General features: G+C 32.0%; 2 protein-coding genes across 4 annotated transcripts in view; one reads left to right on the top strand and one right to left on the bottom strand.

Moving 5' to 3' along the window:
- Positions 1–8,018, bottom strand: part of kst (spectrin beta chain, non-erythrocytic 5 kst) — a 196,695-nt gene extending 188,677 nt beyond the window's left edge. For all 3 annotated transcript variants that reach the window (XM_067047074.1, XM_067047077.1, XM_067047076.1), the window contains exon 1: positions 7,825–8,018. The gene's annotated coding sequence lies outside the window, so the exon portion shown is untranslated. The remainder of the gene's footprint in view (positions 1–7,824) is intronic.
- A 98-nt stretch (positions 8,019–8,116) lies between these two features.
- Positions 8,117–18,048, top strand: Mfap1 (Microfibril-associated protein 1). The gene is made up of 9 exons (XM_014419841.2): positions 8,117–8,303; positions 9,987–10,248; positions 10,805–10,979; positions 12,240–12,324; positions 12,550–12,707; positions 12,788–12,954; positions 13,711–13,870; positions 14,468–14,557; positions 17,777–18,048. Exons 1-9 carry the CDS (start codon positions 8,228–8,230, stop codon positions 17,948–17,950), a joined length of 1,347 nt encoding a protein of 448 aa, XP_014275327.1. The 5' UTR covers positions 8,117–8,227; the 3' UTR covers positions 17,951–18,048.

Here is an 18,048-nt window from a genome sequence, read left to right as displayed (position 1 = left end):
AAAGGAGAAAAGAAATCGTAAAGTATGAACCTACTAGAAAATCTAATAAATATACAAAGAAAAAATCTTTGACAGGGTACTTTCTTGGATTTATGAACCTCAGTAACTAATTTTTACTGACCAAATAACTGCTTTTATTTTTTTTTTTCCCCCAACTTTAGTGACTTCATTTTATTATATACCAAATAATTCTGTAAATTTTATTACTTGTGGAAGCTCATACGTTTGGAGATCCTTGGGGTCTTGAATTCTATGATTTATTATTGGTGAAGAACTAAATTAAAATTTGAATTGGAGTTAAATTGGAAAAATAAATGACTATTGTTAATATTTATATAGGTACTAACAGAGAAATAAACATGGGGGAAATGTTTTATAAACTATAAAAATCATTAAATTATTTTTAATCTTTGAAGAGTTAACGTAATTTTACAAGTTGCAGGCAGAAAATAGAAACAGTTACAAATAAGTTATTATGCATGAAAAAAATTGTTCGAAAGATCAATGGTGATTATTATTCTAACCAAGAAGGAAGACACTGATATTTTCTATGATAAATGATTCTCGATAAAGCCAGTTAAACAAAAAAAAAAATTAAAATGACCTCGGTGAAAATTATTAGATTTTTCAAGCATTCTTCCAATACGTAGAAGAAAAATTAAATATATATAAGCTGTGACCTTTTACCTTCGGGAAGAGCTATCTATGGTGGTAGAAATGCGGTTTGGGTAGGAATTTCGAAGGAAACTATCCTACCGTTGATTTTCGTCGAGGATTCCTAAAAAACCTAAACTTCTAAGAGATACAGCACATTCTTATGGCCATAAAGAATGGACTAGAAATATTATTATTAACTCATTTCGCACGAATTTATGAAGTCGAAATTAATGTATATTAGTGATAGTATTTTTTAAAAATATTATTAAAAAAATCTATCTTTTTAGCACATAATGTTTTAATATAAATAAGACAGATTACCTTTGAAGTAACATAGTTGACCTTCAAAATGTTGACATCCATTCCGAGACGGAAATTCATTTTAGAATTAAATTCAAGTGGCAATCTAATTATTGATAAGAAAAAAATCCGATTGACGTAGTCCCTCATTAAAAGGAATCCACGAATGCATAAGATACAGATCCTAAGGAAGTAATTAAAAAAAGAAGAAAGAAAACACTACAAGGAGAGAACACTTCAAAGTTGTCAGGAAAATGTAAAAGAGAATTCTTCTATGTTGACTCTTAGTCAGTAATAATTTAAAAACAAAAATATTATTTAGTTTTCATATTAGAAGAAATACCAACCTCAGTTCTTGTAGCCCTTACGAAGCCCTGTGCAAAGTGGGACGAAACGTTGGTTTACAATAAATAGTTTTCTTTTTACTATTTTGATACCTTTATTGACCGCTACCCGGACTATCTTCCTACAATTATTTAGTTTTGCGTGTTAGCTTTTTTCCATAAAGCCATAGCTCAAATAACTTGTTTTAAAATTTATAGGTTTAAAAAATGCAAATTAATATGATATATAGTATAAACTATGCAGCATAATAAGCATATCTTGAATGGCGTCAGAACCATTTTGGCAGCCTGTGGCAACCAATAGATCTGGGGGCTTTCTACACTTTTTCACAAAATTTGAAGATGTGGTTTTCTGAGAGGCATAATGAAATATTATGTATAAAATGCGTTACTACCTAATTAAAAATTGATATAATACTTTATAGTTAATTGATATTATTTTTAATTTTACAGAAATATCCATCTCCAGGAGCCACCCGTTCCTTGGGCCAGGTACTCCTCAACACCTCGCCATCTTATATTTACACCTCTCCATGTAAGACGATTATTCTTCATAAACAAATTTTGAGCATTTGAGAATATATTGCGAAATTCGTCCAAAATAATTTTTTTATTTTTTTACAACTACTAAACAAAATTTTACGAGATAAATTCCTGACATATTTTTTTATTAAATAATATAAATTTCACAAAAGGTATTAATAAAATACATTAATGAGTATTGCGAGATCTCATTTTTAAGGACATTTTGATAAGAATTAGAAGATTTATTTGAAAATTAAAAACCGATAGTAAATAAAATATTCAATATGAATATCATATTAAAATGAATTGTAAATGATGTTAAGAATTAGTAGAAGAAAATCTATTTAGTTAAGTCCGGGGACTATTTAGTCATAATTCATAATTAATGAAGGAGGGTGTTCCTAATTTTAGTTTTAAAAGATATTGAAAGCATAAGATTGAGTTTTTTTTTTTTTTAATAAGAGAAAATTAAAAAAAAAGAAATATATAATAAAAAAAATAATAATAATGATGCCAACCAACAGGATTATAAACGAGGAGATGATTAGGGGTGCGGTCAATGAAGAACACAATTAAGTAAAAACGTATTTATTAGTGCCAACGCTTTGGCCTGAATTTTAAGCTTTCGTCAGGACTAAGATCAAAAAACAATACAAGAACCATAATGAATACAAGTAATAACAGAATCATCGGAAAAACAAAAAATATTCATCAACATCAACTATTACCAATTAAGCAACAACACTGTATTCAGAATTTTTTTTTTACATCCAGAAATATTTTTGTGTTTAAACACTTGAAATATAACAGAAAATAATATAAGCTATTAAAAATCAATATTTGCATTCAGAAATCGACAAATTGATTAGTCGAATTTTCTCTTTATATTAACTTGTGTGGTACTACTTAAAGGTAAACATTATTATCGACTACAACACAGCCTCTTTGTACGTCTCGCAGAAATTGTAATGAGGGGATAAACAATGACGGTGTTGTTTAAATAACAGTACAAGATTGTTATTGGCTACTTGGTTCATGAAACACGTTTGTTATTCGATACCGTCTACAAAGGAATTTTTTATCGACGGGAATGCGAAACTAAAACCACTAATATTCAACACTAAGAGGTTTAAATTGCAAATTACGAGGTTCCCATTCCAGCATTACTTTACTGAGAGAAAAAACAACTAAATAAGCTACTTTATCGTTATCTGTAAATGGGGAATCGATAATGAGTTTCCAGACATAGATAAGAGTTACCTTGTTCCTCCGATTGCTAAGCATGGCTGGAGAAGGGCATGTGCCAAGCAGATGTCGCCCTCCGACTCGCCCTTACGGGCTTCCGCTGCTAATCATAGACACGGTGGAGGGGGGTCAGCTACCCACCTTTCCTCTTTCTTATGATAGTTCTTCTAGCCCGTAAAGATTCAAATCCCTACCCCTCTTCCTCTTCCAGTTTCGGTAAATAAAAAAGATTAATGAAAACGGGCCAATAGCGCACACCTTCCAGTAGTAAACATTTTTAATAACAAAAAAAAGAACCAAAATTAAATAGATACCATTAAAACATGCGTGGGAAAAAAAATTACCAGAGGTTTTCTCCAAGAGCCGATCATTTAACAGACTATGATAACTAATTAACTAATTTTTTTTTTCTTCTCACACTCAAATTAATTGGCTGTATTTGAAAGAAAATACATTCATAAGACAGCATAAAAGATTGGTATAAGTCACAAAACATTTTAATAATGGATATCATTATGATCACTTATCCACCTTCAGAAATAAGTTGACAAAGTTTAATGAAAATACTGTGACACGATTTCCTTCTAGCATAAAAGTTATTACTCTAAGTTATTCCATACCAAGAGCTTACACACTATTAGGAATATGTATAGCTCCAGTGTGAATTGGTTATGGAAAAAAAAAATGTATACATCGCCTAACTATCGCAGTGTCTTATTGATTTAACATTAATTAATCTATAAGTTTGTTAGAGAAGAAAAAAGGGGAAAGGAAGGCAGTCTTAAATTGCCATATTACATTAAGCAACTTTTGTTTTCCCAATAATATAATGAAATATTTTAATTCTAAATAACTCTTCTGAAATTGAACATATCACTTCAATATTGGCACCTTGCGATCATAATTTGCCTTTCTATTCAAACACAACAAAGTATTGATAAATCAAATATAAGATAAAACCTATTGGAATAGGTATGGTAAGTGGTGGGGGGGGGGGGGACTAGTCCGAAAAAGAGGGTCTAATGGTCCTTTTTCCCAACCCCTGGTAGCTACTTTGAAGTTGCCGCCGCGTACTAACCAAGGCGGGAATCGAACCCACAATGTACAGAACAGAGCGCTCTGTGACCCACACCCCAACGCGCACAGCCGTAGTATCTCTGATAATATACCTAACTAAAATATGTAGATAAAAAGGTTTGGGTTTTCAAATTGTTATGGGAATCGAAGGGGATTGATGTCTCCGATGAAACCGGGCCTTCATAGTTTAATAATTAAACAATTGACAATTGAGTATAAGTTGGTTTCGTAACTAACGCCAGGATTCTCAGTCCAATGCCGCTGCTTCCACCATCCGATCCCCAAGTCTCTAGTTGTACCCTTTAGCACACTCTGCTTATCACAACCTTGGTCTTTCCACTCTGCTGTGGCCGTGGAGGTGCTCAGTCAGTCTTCTTGGAAACAGACTCAATACTCATCCATGCAACGTGACTCGCGCTCACCTTGCCTATTTTAATCAATGAAGTAATATCCCTTTGACTATACAAGCTATACGGCTCCTGATTATTTCAATGTATCCGCCCCACATGACTGCATGCAGGACTTCCTTTTGAATGGTTTAAGTTTTCTATCTACGTTGCCCGGATATCGGACCGTAATTAAGGATTAGTGGGAAATGTGACATGTACAAAACTAAATCGATTCGGCAAGACAGGAACCTGCTCCAAAGTTGACTCCTTAATGAAAAGTGGCTGCGCTCTTGTAGCCAAGAACCTCCGGTTTATTTATAGATGTTTCCAGTTGTCATCAGTAATAAGTACACCTAAGTAAGCGAAATCGGGCCCCTTTTCATATCTAATGGGATTAAAATGAAATTTTCATCTAAGTCGAGATGGTTCCTTCTGTGACACCAGACACATGATTTTGCTTAGGTTACTATTGCAGTTGAACTAAACCACCGCAAAATCTATTCGAAGAGTAGAAAAGCATGTTTGACAGTTTGCAAAGAGTACCCCAACATCCAGGTCGTATGCATACGCAAGAATTGTCCCTACTGCTTGGACACCATAATCTCTCACAGCATTTTCCAGTACTAAGTTGAAAAACAAAGCAACACCATTCGTTGTGGAGCTGATAAGGCATATCAGCTTAGCCGTTCCTCATTCCTCTCGGTTTATTCTATCGTATATTGACTTGAAATCAACAAATAGATGGTGTTTTGATATTCTACCTTTTTCTTGTATGATTCGCAACAGAAAATAATGTCTTTCGCACACTTCTCATACATAAATGTATGACCCAATTGTACGTTCTGCATGGGGAAGAAGGTGGTGAAAGAGAAAACTTAAAAGTATTTCATAAGCACACGGGAGCAATGTGATGCCATTGCAGTTTCCGCATTTCAGTTTATCTTCGTTTTTGCCAATCGTACATATTCCATTCTTTTTCCAAGTATCATGCATTATCTTTTTACTCATCTTGTCAAAATAATGTTGCTATGCTATGGCCTTGACTAGTTCGGGGGCCCCTTATTTTCCTGCTAAATAGACTCTTTGAGGGTCTTAAATTTTCTGACTGTTAATTATTAATTAATTACTCTGTTTATACTTTCTTTTTATATTTTTTTATTTTTATATACTTACTGTGGTTGTTATCTTGTTTTGTTTTTAGCCCTGAAGAAGGCTAGAAACTCTAGCCGAAACGTTGGCACATTAAAATAAGTTAATCATATTTATTTGTGTTTTTCATTGACCGCACCCCCAACCATCTTCTCCTCATTTCTGACTGTTAGATTTCGTCCTCATGAGTCAGTACCTTCTTCAGGATCTTATTTAAGCAATAGTAGTTCCTCATTTGGTACTCCAAAGTAATGAAATGAACCTTGTTCGCCAAATTTGTCCTCTATTGTTTTATACTCACATATTTTTGTGAGTTCGTTGGCCATTCTTATTGGATTAGATCAGTATGACTCCATCGATCATACTAAAATACTACTACTACAAAAAAACTCAATTCTAATAAAATATTAATATAAATTTTCATTAAGTTATTTTCTTCGTAATTCACCTACAAATATAAAAACTATAACTTTTAAAATAACTCATTTGTTTCCGAATTGATTTTAACTGTACTTAAAAGCATAGCTTTCCCTTCGTTATCATTACTCAGTTGACGTTCCATAACAAACCTTAATAACGTTTTAGTAGGTGATCATGCTCCTAAGTATTGGACCTCAACATTAAAACAAACGAAAAACACCTATAAATAAAATAAACTACCTAAAGCAACAAACTCTTTAAACTAGTTCTCATTATATCCATATTTCGACATAATAAATACACAGTGTGTCCCACTATAGTCGTTCAATACCCCTAATCTCTAAATAAAGAATTTATCAAATTTTCGTCTTTGTCGATGAAATCCCGCCAAAATAAGGCATCAACATGATGTCAGAACTGTCTAAAAAACAGAGAAGTCGAAGTTACGCAGCAGACAATTAAATGAACAAAAAAAGACCAAAACATTAAAACTTAATGCTTTAATAAACAATCCCAAATTAATTACCAATATTTTTTTTAGAGCTAGAACGATTTAAGAATATGGTGTATAAACGATATTTATCTACGATAAACTTCAAATACTAATACCTAAATAATTCAGCGCTAAATCATCAAATAATTAATACATAGTAAAAATGGAAATGAATGAAACAATCAGTCAACATTACATCAAACATTAATATAGTGTTGTAAATGCTACTATTAGCTAAAAGATATTTCTTTAATTTATTATGTTCCTCAAGAAATCAGAAATATCTGATTATAGTTAATGTTTGCTTAAACATGAATATAAATTCATTAAGCATGTTAAAAATATGTTGAATATACTTTATGGGAAGACTTCAAAACAAATCTGAATTTACTTTGTGTTTAATACATTTTCAACTATTTGAACACTAGAAAATAACAATTCATAAATAAAACATATAAATGTAAATGCATAATTAATTGTACTTTGACCCATGGCAAGTTAGAAAACCAACTACTACTAATGATAATGCGATAATATTTAAAATCATTTTATTCACCTTTGTGCCGTCATTGTAAAGTACAATTAATTAAAGATGTTCTGTTTAAATATTTTATATATGTACTGAGGAAGGGTCTTAGAACCTTATTTTTTATTCAAATAAGCATCATTGAATAAATTTACATAGAGAAACAAAATTTGAATATCAAATATTTAGATACTGCTATTCTTGGAAAAGAAAATTACTGAACTAAAGGAAGTAACGTATTATTTACGAACATATTATAAGTTATAACTAGAATTATTTTTCAAAAAAATAAAATGTAAAAAATCCATTCGAAACAAATGCTGAAAGAAATTTGTGATTATTCATTACTCAATCACATCTGCGCAAAGAACGCCCCTTCACCTGTTGATTCAAAAGGTTTTCCCGCCCTCAAACCGCAATCAAATTTAATCAAGGCCAATAGCAACTCGAGAAAAATTAATGAGTCAAACGATATGTGTACACTCTCATAATTACATTACAGTTTGACAGCAGCTGTCAAAGTAAATTTATAAAAAAAAAATGTAATACATAGTAACATTCTTACACGAATGAAGAGCTCAAATATGTCTTAAAATGGAGAATGTACATGGATTCATTCATGAATAAAAATAACGAATTACTTAAAAAATAAAAAACTATCAATTATGGAAAAGTAAAGCCAAAACTAAGTAGTATTACCTTATATTTTCCACGAGTCCAACAGAAAACAACCTCTCTCTACAATGGCACCTCCAACTAACTTATTACCGAAACTAACAAATTATAATACACTTAAATGTAAGTAAACACACACGATCACATCACAGCACTTTGCTACCAGACGAGGCAGCGTCACGAGCAATGGAGTCCTTCCAGGCTAAATGAACTCTCCAGAGCGAATACACAACATTCCATACATTCCCAACACCAAGTTTATTCCATCCCCTCCCCTTCTACGATGGCGCCATCTCGTGGTCATCAGTAGCATAACTTGACACCGCAGCGCTAGTCTCGCTTCCTGTAACCTCATCTTTAAGTCCTAACCTTACAGATTGTTTGTGTTCTATTTCTTAAGGGTAGTTTTGGTATTTAGCCTTATAAAATGGATTTCTATCCTCAACCTACATCTTTTGATATTATCAGCACGGCAGGAGCTGTTCCAGTCAAAAATGAGAAAGGTAAGTAGCCAAAATTCTTATTTGTGACAAAAACATCCAGTATTCATTAATTGATTCTTTATTGTGAATATTAAGACATACTCAAAATCCTTGATTAGTTGGTGGCCATCAATATTAATAAAATTAAAATTAGGTTAATTTGAATGAACTGTGTGGCTTAGTATTACTATTGCAATCATTAAAAGCATAATGATTGCACATGTATATTGTATGTTTATTGATTGTTGCTCCCATTGTATCTGTTGAAAAATTAATTAATTCTAGGATGATAGAGGTAGTCAAATTGACTATGAATTCACTTGAACTTGGTTAAACTATTAGTTGAGGTCTTATTTCTCTCCTACTGCCTCAGCTGCCTCCCTAATAACGCTAAGTCAAAATATGTGTTCTGCCTATTACTTGTAACAGGAAAACTTAAATTGGGACTTCCTTATGTGTTATATTTTTAACAATAAATTTCTTGATTAGTTATAGAATTCATTTTTAGTTTCTCATGTTATTGAATCATCGATTACTTTATATTTTATTATAATTTTTTAATATTTAAAACAAAAAATACTTAAAACTAATTGTTTAGCTTGAACCTGAGAAGATAAGTTTTTGATAGAAAAAACAACTACTTTTGTAGTTAATGTAAATTCTGTTCATAAAATAACTTTTGATTATACTACAATATTAAATTTAATTTCTTGTTATTATAAAGCTTTAAAATATTGCTTTTAAATTATGATTAATATTTTGTGATTTTTGCACACTGGACTGAATTGACTCCATACTGTCTGTGACAAAAAGAGCATTACCATTCTGGACTTAAAATTTTGTTTCGGAATGAAATAGCTTCTTGAGTAAGTACTCTCTGGTGCATTCTAGCAATATAATTAGGTTTGAGCCTGTTATAATTGTTATGCTATATTAAAGATTATGACTTAAAGAGAGCACGTACAGTCACTTCTAGATTATCGGTCAAGTCCTGAATAAGATTTATTGTTCTGAAGTGATATTTTGTATATCGTTCATGGCCAAAGTTGTTTTTACTTTTTCCATGTAAATTGAAAATGCAATCAATAGATTTATTTCAGGTTTCTCTTAATTGTTACTAAGTTATGTGATATACTGCAGTTTGGTTTTATAACAATTATGGCTTATAGTTCATAGCCTATCTGATTTATTTGCCATCTCTTTGCTCATAATGGTCAGTGGTCATCCTTTCCCAGATGTTTAAGAACATTTCAGCAGTTCTATAGATGTCACATTTTAATCATTTAGAATTCCAATGCCTGAATTGCTGATTGACTGTCTGGTACTAAAAACAATGAAACTTAATCTACGTTTTTTTGGACAACTATTTATTTTATGGATTGTTTAGGTTGAAATACTGCTGGTTATTGTCTGCAAAAGCCTTCTGATTTTTTAATCCATATCCTCTTGTTCATGTTTGTCTTCTTTAATTGATCCAAAAGTATAATCTATCATCTAAATGGTAGTAAGTTATTACTTCAGTTAAAAATAGGGTCTCTATTCATGTATTTTCCTTTCCATTTCTAGAGTCTTTACAAAAGAAGTGTTATTTGTCACAGTTTTGACAGTTAGACTTGAGTTAAATAATTATGAGTACATTTTTAATTAAATTAAGTAATTTCCTTTTTTCATTAAGTAAAAGTATTTGTTTTCAAAATATCATAGGTGAATTGACCATGAAAAAAGTGAAAGTCCATCGATATGTGTCTGGTAAACGTCCAGAATATGCACCTATGTCAAGCAGTGAAGAAGATTCAGATGATGAAGATTTTATTGCACAGCGTCGTCATAAAGCTCCTTCACCAGAAATTAGAGCTGAGAGCGATGATTCTTTACCTGATGACCCTCGTCTAAGGCGTTTGAAATCTAGGCGTTTGGATGATAAAAAAGAAAGTGAAGATGAAGATGAAGGTATTAAAAGGCACAGGTATGACTCAATAAATTATCAAAAATTTGTATTGATAATGGTTGTTAAGTTTCTATGTAAATACTAAATTGTTTCCATTTATTTATCTCTACTATATTTTATTTCCTAGAATGTTAAGGTTATTATTACTATATTGTCCTTTCAGTCTTCTGGATAACTTGAGTTTTTGTTAGATGATTGTTTCTTACTGGTATTAATTTAATTTTTTCCAGTATTCTGTCATTATAGTTGTATTCACATTATCTTAAAATTTGCCAAAAATATAAAGAAAAACTAGAATATTTATAAAATTGTGGCTCAGATGCATATTTGATTAACAAATTATTTTTGTTTTAAAATTTATATTTTAGTACACCATACATACCATCAACTAATTTTTGGATGGTTCAATCCTTATGCTATCTGTAATTAATATAACTAATTAAATAAATATCAATATGATTATTTGTATTAATTAGTCGTCATTTTCTGAACTTTTTGTTATTATTTCTAAAATAGTTGTATGTAACCTTACTAGAAATAGCTTCATCATTTTTTCAACATTCCCTTATTAAAGGCATATACATGAACCAGAAGTTATTGAAAGTGGCCATAGTTCGGAAAATGAAGCGGAAATGAGAAGAGGGAGAGAGAGCAGTGAAGAAGAGGAAGAAGAAGAACTTAGTGACACAGAAATTGAACGTAGACGCCAAATGTTAAAACAGAGGGTTTTAACTTTAAAAGAACAAATGGTGTGTGTGATATTGTTTCTTATATTAATTTAATATTTTAATTAATTATACATAAATACTGTGTTATTATTGTTGAAATGGGATTAAATCTAGATGATAGATGTTGGTGTACTCAAGCAATTATTGTTTAGTTTATTTCTCTATTTTTTGGGACACTTGAGTAGACATCTAGATATATACAAATATGCATTTGATGATTAATATTTATGGGGCATTGAATAATAGACATTAGTATATGAATTAATACATAAAGAAAAAAAAAAATTCATTGAATTCCTGCATTGAATAATTGGAAAATTTATAGATTATTTGCTAATATTTCATGAGAGCTGTACGCTGAGACATATAGAACTAGTATGAAATGTAACCTGGATCTTATCTCTGAAATACTTCCGGATTACCTGGTGCTCCGGATTACCGGATTACCTGGTGCTCCATTTTAATTTTATTCCAAAGTTCTATTAAGTAATTATTGTCCTTAATCTCTTTTGAAATGGGATTTTTTTAAATAAAAGACTATTCTCTTCTTAATCCCCATTTACCCAGTTAAACAGCACTTGTTTGCAAACAGCCAATTTTTTTTATAGTTTATTTTAATTTTAATCTTCTTTATTTCTTAAAATTATTTTTAAACAAAATTTGATTTTTCTGTTTTTTTGGTATTTAACTTCCTTCCATTTGTTATTAATTACATTATTTATCTTTAAACAAAATGGTAATAAAAAGTTCTAATAAAATGGACTTAGTAGTAGAATAATGCTCTAATTTAACTTGGTGCACTAATTTGATCAGCATTATTAATCTTTGAAATATTTTCCAAAGCTACAATGTTGGTAATTTAGCCCATAGAATGAATTTCCTTATTTGTATAGGATTTTTATTAATACTTTTGAAGATGTTTCACATTAAATAGTTGAAATTTTAATTTAAAACACCTTATAAATACTTAATTAGCTCTTCATTTAGTTTAAGGACTTTGAAACACTTAAAAATTTTAGTGGCCTATAATAGTAGAAATTTAATCACCTCAAATACCAATAATTTTTGCATATCCATAGCTACTAAGTGATTTTTCAATAACTATTTTAATAGATTTAGTCATAATAAAAAGTAATTGGAGAGCAAATCTTCGGTTTTTACTGAGAATTATAATGTATATTGAAGTTAACTGGTGTAACTTAAATTAATTAAAGAATACCTAAATACATTGAATTTATTATTTCAAATAATTATTTTCTTGCTGTCATTAATGATTTTCAGGAAACTGAAGTTCTAGATAAAGAAGAAGAAGGTCAGAGTGAACAAGAAAGTGAAGTAGAATCTTCGGAGTATGAAGAATACACAGGTAATTCAGCGTGTAGTTTTTATGAGAAAAACATTGAATGTGGAATGAATATTTTTATTAAAGTATGTATAAAATAATGATTGACTTGTGGTAAACTAAGAATAATAAAATTGTGTAGACAGGATAATAGAAGCTAAACGTATTTTGCCTTAAATTTATTTTGAATAGTTCATTGTATTTCTGATCTCTGTTTTTAGTTTAGTACTATTTCTTTATTGATAACAGATTCAGAAGAAGAGGTTGGTGTTCGTTTGAAACCAGTATTTGTTAGGAAGAAGGAAAGGGTTACTATTCTTGAAAAAGAAAAAGAAGCCCAAAGAAAAAAGGAAATAGAAATGGATGCAAAGAAAATGGCCGAAGAAAGGAGAAAACAAACTTTGAAGGTATCATTAATTTTTAATTTATGTCCACATTCTTCATTTGTATGCAATTAGAGAGTTGATATCCACTTTTTTTTTTCTAGATGGTTGAAGAAGAAATTAGAAAAGAAACTAATAAAGGTAAACTCAATGGTGAAGATCCTTCAATTAATGACGTCAATACTGATGATGAAAATGATGAAGTTGAATATGAAGCCTGGAAACAGAGAGAACTGAAGAGGATAAAACGGGACCGAGAAGAACGAGAACAGTAAGTATTTCTAACTTTATTGGAATTTTTAGTAGGTGGCTTGTTATATTTTCAGGAAGAAATTAAACCCTTTTCAACTTCATATCATTTGTTATCTAACATTAGAGGATGTTTTGAACACGTTTTAACATTTCGTGAACAATTTTTATTCTTAGTTTTCTATGTAAAAACATGTTTTGAGATCCTCTGAGTCCTAATAACCAGTTCTCACAAAATAGCCTAGGTGATGTGAACTGACCAGCTCAAAAATGAAAAATTGTACAAAATTTAGATTACATATTTAAGGTAAGTTATATGCCTAGAATGTTATAAAAGTAAGTTAAACATTGGTGTCACTGTAGCTACAGCATAAGATTGAATTTCATATTTGAAATGTCTCATTATTGGAGATAATGTGCAAAAAGTTAATTTAGGTTCCAACTAACTTATTGAATTTTGAATGTTTAATATTGGTAAAATGTTTGTATATTGAAGCAGAATTTCCCCAAGTGAATAGAACCTTCGAAATCACTATCATCAAAATTATGGGGCCTTTACTTTGAGGATTTATTTACAAATAAATAAATCATTTCTTACAAGAATACATAATAAATAATTCTTTTAGGATTAATGTTATAGTACTTAATTTTTGGCCTAATGTTATTTGCACTCCTCTTTCGAATTAATAATATGCCTGTGTATCATACAATTTTTTTTTTTTCATTTACTTATTTGTCAATTAAATAATTATATCTAAAACAAAAATTTCTATTTCAGGCTTGAGAAGGAAAGACTAGAAATAGAAAGGATAAGGGTCATGACTGATGAAGAAAGAAGAAATGAGTTCAGAAATAATCCAAAACAAATTACTAACAAAGGCACAAAGGGCAAATACAAATTCATGCAAAAATATTATCACAGAGGAGCTTTCTTTATGGTAATGCTCTTGCATTATGAATTTTCTCTTACTATAAATTATTAGTGATGGTCGATTAATCATTTATTACATGAAATTAATTTATTGTGTATAAAACTAGAGATTGTTGGCAGAGCCTCTTCAAGTTATTATATTCTGTCTGTTTACTACCAATAAATTAGCATTAAAATCAAAGATATTTTTTCATTAATGTAGATTATTTCAATCTCCAATTTCTAGAGATTCGGAAAACGAGGTATTCATAATTTATTTTGTTCATAGTAATTGTTTGTTATGTTTTGGAATAGTGGTGATATGATACACTTTGATTGACCTTTTCACAATCTGAAGTTTTGTTTTGTTTTAAATCGTTTTGAGCCCAGCTGTGGCAAAAAATAATTTTTTAAATATCAGGCGTGGATGAATTTTGGAATCAAGAGACCTTTCATTGGATTGAGAGAACTAACCTAGTGATTGAGCATCACCTCCTCATATAACCATTTGTTTAGAAATAGTACTCAAAATCCTGCACGAGTACACATTTTTTTATTAAATGTAAGAATAATTGAGAATTTGTTTTAATTCTTTAAATAAATAATTTTTTTTTTTTTATTTCAGGACAGAGAAGAAGATTTATTCCGAAGAGATTTTTCAGAAGCCACTCTGGAAGATCACTTTGATAAAACTATATTGCCTAGAGTCATGCAGGTAAGCTTGTCCTGAAATACAGTTTTATGTAATTTCCAGGATTAAATGAATACATGGTTGTATAGTTCGAATTGAAACAGGGTGGGTAAGAATTAACTTGCCTCAGAGCTGCTAATTTCATTCTGTACACAATACTTTAGTTTGTGTATGATCTATATACTAAACTCTACTTAACAATTATCTCAATATGACTGTTCACAGACATTATTACTCTAACTTACATATATGTGGGAAAGTATTGCGATCGTGCAAAGTTTTGAATTAGAATTTTCAATGAAAATACATGGTTTGATGGTACCCTGAGTCGTAATTACCAGGTCATGCAAAATGGTCTCTGTGGTCAGCCTGTATAGAAAAACAAAAAGTTTTAAGATACTAAAATAACATATGTAAAGGGGATCTATACCTGGGATGTGATAGCAACTTTTTCACTAAAATCAAATGACTGGATGTAGTATTTTATAGATTCGATTTTTTATAGTTTCTTAATTTTCTCTGAAATGGCTTTTTACTATTTTTATAAAACATGATAAATTAATGAGCTATTAAAGTGTTCTTTAATACCTTTTTTTTTTTAACTATCCCCCTCTCTTGCCATTTCTGACATATGGGGTGTGGTAGCAGTGGGGTAATGCGCTGGGGTTTGTGCATCCCACTGCTCCCAAAAATCAACAATTTTTTTTTATTCTTTTATAAATTAATTATTTAATTATTATTGGAAACAAATTTTTACTGTGGTGCAGCCCAGTGCTAGGTTGAGCGCCTTACTGATGGGGCTGCACCTTGTCCACTGCATCCATTCGGTAGGTCCTCCTGGTGCGCATCCGCCTGGGAGCCTCCTGCTGTTGCAGGCTGGTCCAGCCCTCCTGGTCTCAGTCTGGGCCAGCTTCCTCTTCTTTTGGTGGCTCGCCGATGTCGGGCAGTCAAGCCCTTCCCATTGTGAAATTAGTTGGGCCCACCACCTCCTTCCACCCGTAAATGAACTCTCTGAAGAAGAGATAATTCTCTTCCTCCATCAAACGGGGGAAGTCTAACTCGGTGTGGGCGAAAATCCCGGCCTTTCTCGACAGGCTGGCTCGGTGTCCTTCCATGGCGGAGCAATCTATTATTACGTGTTCTGCTGTTTCAGGAACTCCGCACGTGGGGCACCGGGGGTCGATGTTCTTTCCAAAGCTCTGCAGCTTTTCCCAAAACCCTCTGTGTCCTGTTAGGATCTGTGAGGACCCATTTTGCCTTCAATCTAGAAAAGGCTGTAGGGAAGAATTTTCTCAAAGTAGCACCCTTCTGGCTTGCTACTCACCGTCCATTCTACTACTGTATTAAGTCCTCCCGCAGCATTTTCTTCCATAAATTTGGAGTGTCACCGATCCTCTCTCGGAGCTTCTCCAATAGCACTTCTAGTCCCTGCCTCTTTACTTCATATTTATGGACATCCTCCCTGAGGATGAGGTCCAGGGGCATTGCTCTGGCCAGCACCTGCACCGCCTTATGTGACACCGTTCTATATGTTTTCATGACCCTCCGCGGAGCCAATCTCTGTATGGTGGCCAGTATCTTGTTCTGTGTCAGTGTGAGGTTTCGGCTCCATCCAAGGTATGTGTACCTTAGAATTCCCAAGATCACACCTATATATATGGTCATCATTGCAGGGTATCTGAGGCCCCAAAATGCACCCCCTATCCTACTTAATCCCTTGAGTGACAGGATCACCCTGTCCTTTAGATACACCAGGTGAGAAGTGGCATCAAATCTTCTTCTTATCCTCACCCCAAGATATGTCACCTACTAGCTCGGTCTAACCCTCTCTCTTTGGATATCCAGGGTGATAGGATGAGTCTTGGCTCCTGCCATACTAAACTTCCTCTTCACACACCACTCTCCTACGAGACTGGCACACCTCTCCACTTCTGTCTTTAGTCTGGCTCTGCTGTTCTTGGCCACAATGACTGCCAGGTCATTGACGTAGTCCATGGCAAGAAATCCTTTTTCCTCTAGTTCCTCCAGCAACTCATCGATTACTAGCTTCCACAGAGCTGGTCCTAGTACCAAACCCTGCAGACCTTTTCTTTCGATTTTTCTCTTGATCTCGTAGTAGTTACCCCTGATCCTGACTCTATTGTTATTGGGGTAACTATCTACGAGAGAGTATAGATTACTGAGGGTTCCGAACTCTTGCAACTGCTGGAGTACACGGGGCCACCAAACGCTGTTGAAATCGGAGGAGATGTCAAACATGATCAATAAGACATATTTCTCTGCCCTCTCCTCCACATCCCTACGTACTCTCAGCAGCGGAGCCGTATTACCATGGACAACTTGTAGCAATTATGACTGGTCTAAGGTTGTGGACGATCATGTGCTCCAGGACCTTACTAGTTTCTGGGAGGAGGCATATAGGTCGATAGGCTTTTGGCGTTTCCTTATCCTTGCCACCTCCCTTGTAGAGCAGTCTCAAGCCTGCAATCCTTCACTTGCTTGGAAAATACCCCTTATCCAAACACTCATTGAATGTATCCATATATCCAGTGTTCTTTAATACCAAACTGGTCTTATCCTCATTGAAATAGCCTAACCGGACTTAAAAGCCTAATTTTTAAAACATCTTCCTCTAAAATACCTTTAATTTTGTTTATTTAAAAAAAAAATGAAGTTTTAATTGTTAGTAATAGTAAAAAATATATAAACAAAAAATATTAAAGAATTTTATGAATAACTAAAGGAGGAAAAATAAATACATAAAATCAAACGGAAAAGCTGAAAGTAAATGATCTTTCTAGATTGCATGACGACTTTGTTATCTTTTGTTACACTGTTGTATTCTTGGTAGAAACACAATTTATATTTGTTATTGACACCTTGAAAATATGAATTTTTATTGCTACAGAAAAATTAAAAAAAATTTGTTCATAATTTAAGCCTTTCTTGGTATTAAGATTTTTTTCTCAAAAACCTCCAAAATTACTATAACTTCAACATGAGCGCACTAATCTACATAGTAAAACTTGGGGACATAAGTAGTTTAGTTAGTAAAAATTGTTTAATGGGTGCACTGAAACAATTTTTTTTTAAAGCCTTTGCACAAGGAGATTAATGTATAAACTCTGTTTAAGCATATATTGATCAATTCATAATTTTTGTTTATACTTATTATGTGAAAACTTAATAATTCATGTTGTGAAACCATATTTGTATTTATCTTTACTATTGTTATTGTTTTAGGTTAAAAACTTTGGTAGGAGTGGAAGAACTAAATATACACATCTGGTCGATCAAGACACAACTCAATTTGATTCTCCCTGGATTTCAGAAACTGCTCATAATATAAAATTCACAAATAATCAAGCAGCTGGCTATAAACAAGTTTTTGATCGTCCATCAAATAAAAGAAAATAATTTTTTGTTTTTAATAATTTATAGCTGTGTATATATGTACATATATGTATCCTCTGTTATTTATCATTTAATAAAATAAAACTTTTTTTTTATTAAAA

The sequence above is a fragment of the Halyomorpha halys genome, unplaced genomic scaffold (genome assembly GCF_000696795.3).
Source record: "Halyomorpha halys isolate HHAL.00 unplaced genomic scaffold, Hhal_1.1 Scaffold252.1, whole genome shotgun sequence".
NCBI classification, from domain to species: Eukaryota; Metazoa; Arthropoda; class Insecta; order Hemiptera; family Pentatomidae; genus Halyomorpha; species Halyomorpha halys.
The sequence above is the reverse complement of the archived record's forward strand: the minus strand, read 5'-3'. Positions and strand labels throughout refer to the sequence as shown.

What these genes read in the sequence shown, in the direction of transcription:
- Mfap1 (XM_014419841.2), top strand. Translation starts at nt 8,228, where the DNA reads ATGGATTTCTATCCTCAACCTACATCTTTTGATATTATCAGCACGGCA. An exon ending in GAAGGTATTAAAAGGCACAG is followed by an intron (nt 10,249 to 10,804) that starts GTATGACTCAAT and finishes CCCTTATTAAAG; the next exon opens with GCATATACATGAACCAGAAG. An exon ending in TAACTTTAAAAGAACAAATG is followed by an intron (nt 10,980 to 12,239) that starts GTGTGTGTGATA and finishes AATGATTTTCAG; the next exon opens with GAAACTGAAGTTCTAGATAA.